The 12,507-nt window shown below is 41.5% G+C and overlaps 1 protein-coding gene across 40 annotated transcripts in view; it reads right to left on the reverse strand.

Moving 5' to 3' along the window:
• Positions 1 to 12,507, reverse strand: part of NUMB (NUMB endocytic adaptor protein) — a 195,912-nt gene that overhangs the window by 9,275 nt on the left and 174,130 nt on the right. For all 40 annotated transcript variants that reach the window (XM_016926362.4, XM_016926361.4, XM_054666103.2 and 37 more), the window contains 2 exons: positions 8,420 to 8,560; positions 2,565 to 2,769 (listed from right to left, as the gene is read on the reverse strand). In XM_016926362.4, coding sequence (XP_016781851.1) covers positions 2,565 to 2,769; positions 8,420 to 8,560 — 346 coding nt within the window. The remainder of the gene's footprint in view (positions 1 to 2,564; positions 2,770 to 8,419; positions 8,561 to 12,507) is intronic.

A 12,507-nucleotide genomic window follows, 5' to 3' on the forward strand; every position in this document is an offset into this window, starting at 1 on the left:
TTTTCAGACAGATAAAAGGCTTAGTCACGTACTATATGTCACAAAGCATATCTACTAAGACAGAAATGTTAGATCTTTTATTCTCATTCAGTGATTTATAAATTAAGACTGTGAAAAAGATCTTAAAAACTCAATTCCTATGAATTCCTAATATGTGGTCTTTTAAAGAATGATTCATGATTTTCAATGCTTGTGTGTTAGGGGAGGAGAACTTTGGGAACTGTAGCATTAGAAAGGTCTAAATAAGCATAAGCTTAACCATATATCTTTGATTAGGTGTCAAAGAATGTCATATATAACAGTCTTTATTTATTTATTTATTTATTGTTTGAGATGGAGTTTCGCTCTTTTTGTCCAGGCTGGAGTGCAATGGCACGATCTCGGCTCACTGCAACCTCCACCTCCCAGGTTCAAGTGATTCTCCTGCCTCAGACTCCCAAGTAGCTGGGATTACAGGTGCACACCACCACGCCCAACTCATTTGGTATTTTTAATACACACGACGTTTTACCATTGTTGGCCAGGCTGGTCATGAACTCCTGACCTTGGGTGATCCACCTGCCTCCGCCTCTCAAGGTGCTGGGATTACAGGCATGAGCCACCACGCCCGACCTAAAGCAGTCTTTAAATCATGCATTTGTGGTTCATTTGAATAAAAGCATGCAGTAGTAAAATTTTGAACTGGATTAAATTTGAGTAAATGTAAGACTGTGGGTACCAGTTGAGTCCCATTCTGATTGTGACAAATCTCAACCACCAACTCTCACAATCCTTTGTAGATCTTGGGACTCAATCTCTTTGCAGTTGTTGCGCATAACAATGAATATTATTTGGTGGTATTAAAGAACATGCTTAATTAGTGAATAGTCTGAAGATCACTAAAGCATATTAGATAACAGTAATACAGGTTAAATTTTCTAGTACAGATAGCATGATTTTCCCCCCTTTGGCTTCCTGGTGCAAATATTTACAAGAAATGAAAAAAAATCACTATCAATAATTTCATTTCAAATAAAAATATGTATGCTTTTTTTTGGAGGGGGCTTAAGAATTAGAGCTGTTTGGGTCAGTATTAGTCAATGATGCTAACCAAAAGGGCTGGTTTAAGGTCAGGTGCGGTGGCTCACACCTGTAATCCCAGCACTTTGGGAGGCCAAGGCAGGCAGATCACCTGAGGTCAGGAGTTCGAGACCAGCCTGGCCAACATGGTGAAAGTCCATCTCTACTAAAAATACAAACATTAGCTGGGTGTGGTTGCATTCACCTGTAATCCCAGCTACTCAGGAGGCTGAGGCAGGAGAATCGCTTGAGCCCAGGAGGTGAAGGCGGCAGTCAGCGGAGACTGCGCCACTACATTCCAGCCTGGGCAACAGAACTACACTCTGTCTCAAAAAAAAAAAAAACCAAAATCAAACCAAAACAACAACAAAAAAAATGACTAGTTTAGAACTAAAGGTTATAGTAAAAAAAATTATCATATATATATATATATATATGTTTGTTTTTAAGAGACAGGGTTTTGCTGTTACCCAGGCTGGAGGAGTGCAGTGGCATGATCACAGCTCACTGTAACCTTGTACTCCTGGGCTCCAGCAATCCTCTGGTCTCAGCCTCCCAAGCAGCTAGGATTACGGATGTGCACCATCAAATATGGCAAAATTTTTTTTTTTTTTTTTTTTCAGGGATAGAGTCTATGTTGCACAGTCTGGTCACAAACTCCTGGCCTCAAGTGATGTTTCCTCCTCAGCCTCCTAAAGTATTGAGATTACAGCTGTGAGCCACTATACCTGGCCTCAAAATTATATTAATGTCTATTAGTTAACTTGAATTGTTTGTGCTTGTCTTGTTGGTTTTAACCCTACTTATATACAAGAATTCAAAAGTATTTTCAAGCCCTATCATTTAGTTCTAAAATATACCCAACTCACATTTATAGACTGCCGACTAACTTGAATGTTTGTACAGGCATTTCTGCTGTGATGCCATGTGTACCTAAATAAAACTCACACTCTATAAAATCACACACTAAATTAAATTAACAGGGCTATAGAAAAAAGAGTTATAGGCTTACCTCTCAAAATCTATAGACTTTTGTGACTAGAAAGCACTAAAAAACAGCAATAATATCATATAAACAGTATTACTGTTAAATCTCTCTGCTAGCATCATAGTCCGTGGATGCTTTGCAGCCTTAAGCCCTGGGACCTCTGCTGCTTCCTTTAAGATGCAGGTACTTGATTCATTTGCTTCTCATAGAGATCAGATGCATCAGAATTAAAAAGGTATTTCAGGATGGGAGGAAGTGGGTAAGAGATGTCTCTGCAGCTTCTTCAACTGCACTCTGATTCCTCAGATAGCTTACTATAATGGAGTAAATATTTTTGAAGCCATTAAACTAGCCACTGTAAAGGAAGCGGTTTTTAAGATTTTCAACTCTGTTATAAGGTTTTATATTGCTAAGGGTTCTCTTTGACTATGAGAAAATTTACCCCTGGTAGCTTCAAAATAATACCTTGTTGGGAAAAACTGCATTCCATAAATACACACTGTAGAACAGATTGTACCTTTCTTGGCATCTTGCATTTGTTTCATGATCTCCTCTCTTTCTGCCTGTTCAGTGGCTGTTGTGACACGGAATGATCCTTCTCTTGTAAAAGTGGTCCGACTAGCATCAAAAGTAGCAGTCACTCCACATTCCTTCTCCCGCTTCTGCTTGCGCTCTAAACAGGCTGCAAAAGCACAGCCTACTGCATGGCTCAACCTTTCACCCTGTAAGAGCAGATTTTAAAAGCTTTTCAGAATTACATTACTAACAATTACATACAAATAAGTCCTTTTTTTTTGTTTTGTTTTTGAGACAGAGTCTTACTGTTACCCAGGCTGGAGTGCAGTGGCGCAGTCTCTGCTCACTGCAACCTCTGCCTCCGGGCTCAAATACTTCTCGTGCCTCAGCCTCCTGAGTAGCTGGGACTACAATCACGCACCACCACACCTGGCTAATTTTTGTATTTTTAGTAGAGATGGGGTTTTGCTATGTTGGGCAGGCTGGTCTCCAACTCCTGGCCTCAAGTGGTCTACCCAATTCAGCCTCCCAAAGTGCTGGGATTACAGGCATGAGCCACGACACTCGGCCCAAATGTCTGTTTTTATGAAAGCAAGATGTTGCAAATTCCAGCTTAAAATTGTTTTAATAGATTAGTATGCCATATTAATTTAAATGAATAAATTTTCTAAGGTAGTGCTTATGATGGTTCAATTCACTGTTACAAGCCTTGGGGTAAAGTGATAACCAGCAACCTGTGCTTTTGCAAGCAGCCATGGAGAACTCTTTATCACTTAGGCTCTGTCATGTCAGCCCTGGCCAACAGCTTAGAAGACTCTATGCAAGGTTTCAAGCCTTGACATGCAAGCTTCTAGTTGCCCTTTGGGGAAGCAGTGGGAATATTTACCAGCCACTGCTAAGAAACTACTGGAAAGGCAAGGCAAATTTCAGGAGCTTAATGCACTGTTAATATGTCTAGGAAAAAAAGGTGCAAACTTAAAACTTCTGATAAACAAATATAATTCCAGTGATTAAAAAGGAATGAGGCTGGGCATGGTGGCTCACATCTGTAATCCCAGCACTTTGGGAGGCTGAGATGGGCAGATCGCTTGAGCCCAGGAGTTTGAGACCAGCCTGGATAACACAGTGAGACTCTGTCTCTACCAAAATAATCAAAAAAATTAGGCCAGGTGCAATGGCTCACACCTGTAATCCCAGCACTTTGGGAGGCTGAGATGGGTGGATCATGAGGTCAGGAGCTCGAGACCAGCCTGCCCAACATGGTGAAACCCCGTCTCTACTAAAAATACAAAAATTAGCCGGATGTGGTGGCGGGTGCCTGTAATCCCAGCTACTTGAGAGGCTGAGACAGGAGAATTGCTTGAAGTCGGGAAGTAGAGGTTGCTGTGAGCTGAGATGGCGCCATTGCACTCCAGCCTGGGCAACAAGAGCAAAACTCCGTCTCAAAAAATAAAAAAAAATAAAAATAAAGGCCGGGCGCAGTGGCTCATGCCTATAATCCCAGCACTTTGGGAGGCTGAGGTGGGCAGATCACCTGAGGTCAGGAGTTCGAGACCAGCCTGACCAACATGGAGAAACCCTGTCTCTACTAAAAATACAAAATTAGCCAGGCATGATGGCGCATGCCTGTAATCCCAGCTACTCGGGAGGCTGAGGCAGGAGAATCACTTGAACCCAGGAGGTGGAGGTTGCAGTGAGCCACGATCGTGCCATTGCACTCCAGCCTGGGCAACAAGAGCAAAACTCCGTCTCAAAAAAAAAATAATTAAAAAAAAAGAAAAAATTAGTCGAGTGTGGTGGTGGTATGTGTCTGTGGTCCTACTTGGGAGGTGGGAGGATCACTTAAGCCTACAGTAAGCTGTAATTGTGCCACTGCACTCCAGCCTGGGTGACATAATGAGACCCTGTCTCAAAAAACAAATAAACAAACAAAACTAACAATGAGACAAAAGCTTTGCTGACTCCCCTTTCTGAATCCCCCCTCTAAGCAACCCTCCTCATTTATGGCCCTCAGTGCTTTTAGGTTTTCCCCCATACCCTTCCTATCTTCCTCTAGCTCTAATTCCCAACTCTACCTCCCAACCAAACACAGGCAAAAGTGAAAGCATGTTTTCATCCACACTGTCTACTTATAAAAGAATTAAGCAGATAAAACTGATTTGTGTATGGGAGGAGTGGAGGACATATATAAACAAAACACTGCTTTATAGAGATACACTGGATTACCCAGAGTCAATTTAATAAATTCAATGGATGATTTTTAGCAGGGTTATCTGTATTTTAGACCATTTTGCTAATTGTGGAATAAAAAAGCTAGAGATGGTACAATAATTGTTGGCATCATTCACAGTGAGAAGAGATATTTGGGAACAGGAAGTCTTTTGTGGTGTTCTCAAAATCACACCACGTAGGCAGCTGCTCCTACACACGGCTCTGAACAAGTCGTTTCACTGGATTTTGCATGACAGTATTAGTTATCATAAGGACAGGTAAGGTTTAAAATGCTTTATGTCCCTAAGATTTTACTACCTTTGACTACTTTTTACTTTTTAAAAATTTTTAAACTTTTTAAAAAAACTTTTGACTACTTATTTAAAGACTGATAGAATTACTAAAAATTACTAAAAATACAAAATCAGCCAGGCATGATGGTGCATGCCTGTAATCCCAGCTACTCGGGAGGCTGAGGCAGGAGAATCACTTGAACCCAGGAGGTGGAGGTTGCAGTGAGCCACGATCGTGCCATTGCACTCCAGCCTGGGCAACAAGAGCAAAACTCCGTCTCAAAAAAAATAATAATTAAAAAAAAAGAAAAAAGAAAAAATTAGTCGAGTGTGGTGGTGGTATGTGTCCACATGAGTTTCCATCTAACTTCCCAGTAGGACGATATTAGGCCAGATGTTAAAGCATGAAACAGGAGTACTGAAAGATTCTTAGAATGTGTTTGCATTTGAACGCAGCTCTATTATAAGGACAGAGCTACAGGTCAAGGAAGCTTGCTTATTCTTTCTCCTAGGCCTAGGGCAGAAGTTGTTGAAGAGTGACCTCATCCCCAACCAACGGCATCATCTGGGAACTTTTAAGTGCAAATTCTTAAGTACCAACCCCAAACTCACTGAATGAAAAATGCTGGAGATGGGGCCCAGCAATCGATGTTTTAAAACAAGTCCTCCAGGTGATTTTGATACAGTAGAACTATTGGCCTAGGAGATTCAAACAGCCTGCCGGGCCACGATTTGACAACAAAATGGTTTTTAAATTAGTATCTGGAAACTCTTGAACTCCAGATTTTTAAAGTGTAGTGATAGCAAAATATACCAAGTTTGTGGTTTACTTAGGGTCTGAGAAACAGAGGACAAAAGCATACTTTTGTTACTTCAACTCATTTCAAAGCACCTGTGTCAAACCAATGAAGAACAGCTTACACAATATTCGCTAAAATTTTTGGAGTAATGTGGGCCAGACCCTATGCTAAGTGTGCTTATAATCATTATCCAATTTAGTATTCACAACCACTTTCTCCATTTATAGAAGTGTATACCAAGACAGAGAATGTTAAGTAACTTGCCCCAAATCCCACAGCTAGTAAGAACCAGAATCAGAACTGAAACCCATATCTGACTAAGAGCCTGAGCTCTTAGCATTTGTTTACACCAATGTCTCAAAGATCTTTAAACAATTTTGGTCAATTTTTAGAGCATGGCCACTACTTATCTTCCAGATTAAACTTTGGCAAGAGCTTTACTGACCTATAACCTTCACAAATGGCTATACTGCCTATTCTGTCTCCACACTTGCTGTACATACAGTTTGAGTATCTCTTTTCTGAAATGCTTGGGACCAGAAGTGTTTCTGATTTTAGATTTTTTTCAGATTTTGGAATATTTGCATTATACTTAACAAGTTGACATCCCAAATCCGAAAAGCCAAAATCCAAAATGCTCCAATGAGTATTTCTGTTGAGTGTCATGTCGGTGCTCAAAAAGTTTAGAATTTTGGAGCATTTCAGATTTTCAGATTTGAAATGCTCAACTTATAGTAAAATCATTGTCATTTAAAAGAGACTTGTCTTTCATGTTAAAATTCTGGGTAATTTACATAAAGAATGAAATTATTCTCTATTTTAAAACAAAACTTCTATCATGCAACAATTTCTAGCGTTGTTCATTCTACCGTAACTTAGTATTTCTGTTTAGTTTTTGTTTTTTGTTTTTTTTTTTTGAGATGGAGTCTTGCTTTGTCACCCAGGCTGCAGTGCAGTGGTGCAATCTTGACTCACTGCAACCTCTGCCTCCTGGGTTCAAGCGATTCAGGAGCGATTCAGCCTCCTGAATAACTGAGATTACAAGCACCTGCCACCACAGCCGGCTAATTTTTGTATTTTTAGTAGAGACAGGGTTTCATCATGTTGGCCAGGCTGGTCTCGAACTCCTGACCTCAAGTGATCTGCCCACCTCAACCTCCCAAAGTGCTAGGATTACAGGCATGAGCCACCGTGCCTGGCCTATTTTTGTTTTATTTTTGAGATGGAGTCTTATTGTCGTCCAGGCTGGAGTGCAGTGGTGCAATCTTGGCTCACTGCAACCTCTGCCTCCGAGTTCAAGCGATTCTCCTGAGTCAGTCTCCCAAGTAGCTGGGATCACAGGCATGCGCCACCACACTTGGCTAACTTTTGCATTTTTAGTAGAGACAGGGTTTCACCATGTTGGCCAGACTGGTCTTGAACTCTTGACCTCAGGTGATCTGCCCACCTCGGCCTCCCAAAGTGCTGGGATTACAGGTGTGAGCCACCATGCCCGGCCAGTATTTCTTTTTTCTTTTTTTTTTGGACGGAGTCTTGCTCTGTCACCCAGGATGGAGTCAGTGTCAAATCTCAGCTCACTGCAACCTCCACCTCCCGGGTTCAAGCGATTCTTCTGCCTCAGCCTCCCGAGTAGCTGGGACTACAGGCATGCACCACCATGCCCAGCTAATTTTTTTGTATTTTTAGTAGAGACGGGGTTTCACCATATTGGCCAGGCTGGTCTTGAACTCCTGACCTCGTGATCCGCCTGCCTCGGCCTCCTAAAGTGCTGGGATTACAGGTGTGAACCACCGTGCCTGGCCGGTATTTCTGTTTTTATAATAGTTGAAAGTATACTCCAACTCAGTTTTGTTTTTTTGTTTTGTTTTGTTTTTGGAGACAAGGTCTCACTCTGTCACCCAGGCTGGAGTGTAATGGCACGATGACTCACTGTAGCCTCCAACACCTACGCTCAAGTGTTCTGCTCGCCTCAGCCTCCCAAGGCATGTAGAATGTAGCTAGGACTACATGCATGTGCCACCATGCCTCGCTAATTTTTTCTTTAACTTTGTAAAGATGAGGTCTTGCCATGTAACCCAGGTTGGTTTCCAACTTGTGGTCTCAAGTGATCCTCCCGCCCTGGCCAAAGTGCTGGGATTATAGGGGTGAGCCATCAGGCCCAGCCAACTTCTTTCATTTGTGGTAGTCTCTTTGCAAATACATTTTTAATACCATACTCATATATGTTAGCAAACTAATACATTTAAGAACCCTGAAAATACTTCCAATAATTAAAAGTTTCAAATAAAGTTTAGCAACCACTATCACCAGACCATTTTTACCTTCCTTTAATGATCTTTGGTTTCAGCCAATCATTTTGTTCAGTGAGTTGCAACTCCTGGGGTTACACCAAGAGTGTGAGCTATTTGAATAAAAGGAGCTGTAAGTAGGCTAGTTTAGGCACTTCCAAGTACTTGTTAAAAATGTAGTAGAAACCGCTTGGCTGAGCAAACCCAGAAGGAGCCCAGCTAACTGAGAATACTCATCATGAAATACATATTTGTTGGACTCACTGTGTCCTTGACAGCCATGAAGCAGTGACAGATCCAGCGACGAGTGGTGCCATCACGACATATGTAAGAAAAGGCTCTATCAAAGTTCCTGTCTGGGGCACAGAAAGAAACTTTCTCTATCGTCTGGTCAACTATAAGGTCCTAGAAAATACGACACACAAAGAAAGAGAAGACTTATGAGGTTATCTGAGCTTCTCAGAACACAGGATGTTCATTTCATGATGCACAATCCATACATCTGATACAACTAGGCTATGGAATAGCTAGATCTGTGTCCAGCAGTTTAAATACTGAGAATTGGACTCAGCAGACATCCCAAGGGGCACTTTGCCCAGATACCTCTCTCAACTACATGTTCTAAAGCATATGCTTGTTGATTCTAGTTTTACATCTCTTTCATGGTAGATTCCACATTCAACAATATATGTAAATCAGTATCTTTAATGCTTTGGGTAAAAAAAAAAATCCTTTGGGTTTATTTCCAAATATAAGCAAATACATATAATAGTCATGTTTATGCTAACTTCGTTACACAATGAACACTACACACACATACACACAGTTCTGCACCTTGCTTTTTTACATTATATATACCTGATCTAGTGAAGTTACTTCAGATACTGTATTTTTCAGGTGTGGAATTTCCACTCGTTTCTTTTTCTTTTCTTTTCTTTTCTTTTTTTTTTTTTTGGACAGTCTCACTCTGTCACCCAGGCTGGAGTGCAGTGGCGCCATCTTGGCTCACTGCAACCTCTGCCTCCCGGGTTCAAGCAATTCTCCTGCCTCAGCCTCCCAAGCAGCTGGGACTACAGGCGTGTGCCACCACGCCCGGCTAATTTTTTGTATTTTTAGTAGAGACAGGTTTCACTGTGTTAGCCAGGACGGTCTCAATCTCCTGACCTCATGATCCACCTGCCTCGGCCTCCCAAAGTGCTGGGATTACAGGCACGAGCCACCGCACCCAGCCATTTGTTTCTTTTTCATAGTTTCTATTCTCTGCCAAGATTTCTATCTCTTCATTCAACATGAACGTATTTCCTTTCTGTCACTGAGTATAGTTATAATGCCTGCTATACACTGTTTTCATTTCTGTTAAGGTAGCACTCTACTTCAATGTACCATTTTCTGTACTAGTTGTGGTGATGCTATAAACACAAAACAATACAATGACTCAAATACAAGAGACATTTATTTCTTGGTCAAATAGTGAAGGAGGGTATTTAAAATCTGTCTGCTAATTCCAACATCTGAGTCATCTTGAAGTTGGGTCTTTATTGATTGTTATTTTGATGAGAATAAGTCAGACTTGTCTGTTTTGTTGTATGCTGAGTAACTGCATTGTAGTCATTGTGAATGTTGTATGTGGAAAGAATGGATTCCGTTACATTCCTTGGAAATGTTATGTTTTTGGTTTTATCAGGTAGCTAATTTGATTATACTCAAATGGAAAACTCTTATCTTTTGAACAGCACCTCAGACATCAGGGTGTTTTTGTTCTTTTTTTGAGACTGTCTTGCTCCGTCATCCAGGCTGGAGTGCAGTGGCGCAATCACTGCTCACTGTAACCTCAACTCCTGGGCTCAAGCGATCCTCCCGCCTCAGCCTCCCGAGGAGCTAGGACTACAGGTGCATGTCACCATACGTAGGTAATCAAATATCAGTTTTTATATCTTTAGTTGGGCTATTTGGAGTCTGCCTTGAATCTACATGGCTAAAGGGTCAGAGATTTGGGCAGAATTTATGAACAGAATTTGGGACTACTCCTTTTTGGCTTACTCATTTCCAGGATTCTCTTTTTACTTTCTTTTTTTGAGACAGTCTTGCTCTGTCACCTAGGCTGCTGGAGTGCAATGATGCAATCTCAGCTTACTGCAACCTCCGCCTCCCAGGTTCAAGTGACTCTCATGCCTCAGCCTCCCAAGTAGCTGGAACCATAGGCACGCACCACCATGCCTGGCGAATTTTTTGTATTTTTAGGAGAGACAGGGTTTCAGCATGTTGGCCAGGATGGTCTCAAACTACTAGACTCAAGTGATCCACCCGCGTTGGCCTCCCAAAGTGCTGGGATTACAGGTGTGAGCCACCACGCCCAGCCTCTCTTTTTACCTTCTAGTGGCTACTGTTGCCTCAAATTCTGTCTTCTGCACTTTAGGAGGCTGAGGTGGGTGGATCACTTGAGGTCATGAGTTCAAGACCAGCCTGGCCAACATGGTGAAACTCTGTCTCTACTAAAAATACAAAAATTCGCTGGGTGTGGTGGCGGATGCCTGTAATCCCAGCTACTCAGGAGGCTGAGGCAGGAGAATTGCTTGAACCCAGGAGGCGGAGGTTGCAGTGAGCCGAGATCGCACCATTGCACTCCAGCCTAGGCGACAAAGCCAGACTCCATTTAAAAAAAAATTCTGTGTTTTAGTTTTTAAGACCAAAAGACTAAGTGTTTCTCACTGAAGTTAGAGCTACCCTATATGGTACAGACTAGGGCCTATCCTTAGGCTAGAAGCTGTGAAATGGGAAATCACTCAATACAATTTCCTTCTTCTAAGTGTCAGCTTTTCTCTAGAATCTATCTGCTTTGGGTTATCTTCTAGTGTCTTTGAATAATTGGGTTATTTTGTTTAGAATTTACAGTTGTTTGCTAGAGGGTCAGTCCAACAGAAGCTCTATTTAGCTATTGCTGCAAGTGAAACACACTGAAGAGTCATTTTAAAACTTGTTTTTCTAATTTTTTTCTTTGTAACATAAATTTCATTTCCATTCACATTTCCATCTACTAGTTCAATTACATTTCCATTTGCAATTCATTTATCTCTTCTTTTTTTTTGATACAGAGTCTTGCTCTGTCGCCCAGGCTGGAGTGCAGTGGCACGATCTCGGCTCACTGCAAGCTCAGCCTCCCGGGTTCACGCCATTCTCCGGCCTCAGCCTCCCAAGTAGCTGGGACTACAGGCTCCCGCCACCACGCCCAGCTAATTTTTTGTATTTTTAGTAGAGATGGGGTTTCACGGTGTTAGCCAGGATGGTCTCGATCTCCTGACCTCGTGATCTGCCCGCCTCGGCCTCCCAAAGTGCTGGGATTACAGGTGTGAGCCACTGCGCCTGGCCATTCATTTATCTCTTTTTCTAAGAAACTAAGAGTTACTATACTCAAGTAGGAACACTAGGCCAAGTGCAGTGGCTCACACCTGTAATCCCAGCACTTTGGGATGCCGAGGTGGGAGGACTGCTTGAGCCCAGGGGTTCGAAACCAGCTTGGGCAACACAGTGAGACCCCATCTCTAAAAAAAAAAATTATCTCAGCCTAGGAGGCTGAGGCTGCAGTGAGCTATGTCTGTGCCACTGTACTCCAGCCTGGGTGACAGTATAAGGCACTGTCTCAAAAAAAAAAAAAAAAAAAGGTAGGAACACTATCAGAATCAAGATAGACATGAGTTGAGAGGTGGGATAGCAAGGCAATCTGACAGAGCTTCTTGCTCAAAGGTTAAGGGCTTCAGATTTCAGCTTCTGTTTCACAAAAATTTGTGCAGATCATGGCATGGTGTTATCACCAATACTGATCCCAACATGGTATTAGTTCCCGCTTATAGTGAAATACAAGGTGGGAAGATGGTCCCAATGGTGACAAGCCACCAATGACTACTAATTACTACTATTCAGTGTGGAAAACTAAACTAATGAATGCCAGTGGTGTAAGTAGCCACAAGGAGGCAATATCACTTTCCAACTATTGTATAAAACAATTAAATACATAGCTTTCAAGTATAACAAATTTCATCCAAACACTAATGAAAACTACACAAGTTCCAAAAAATAATTAAAATGATCACTGTTTCCAACAGTAATGTACTAAAAGTGAAGACTATTGCTTCTCTTGAACTTAAAAAAAAGTATGCAATGTAATAAGGTCAAATAACTAAAATGCAGCTATATTAAACCACTTGAAATTTACCAGGCAAGTTGCCTATCAAAACTGCTTTTTACCTGCCAGACTTTCTCCCCTTTCAGTGGCATTTGAATTTTTTTTTTAAATTATCTTCTTGTTAAATTTCTTCCTGGCTTTAGGTATTCTAGGAAATTTTAATTAATAATTA

This window comes from Pan troglodytes, chromosome 15 (genome assembly GCF_028858775.2).
Source record: "Pan troglodytes isolate AG18354 chromosome 15, NHGRI_mPanTro3-v2.0_pri, whole genome shotgun sequence".
Lineage (NCBI taxonomy): Eukaryota > Metazoa > Chordata > Mammalia > Primates > Hominidae > Pan > Pan troglodytes.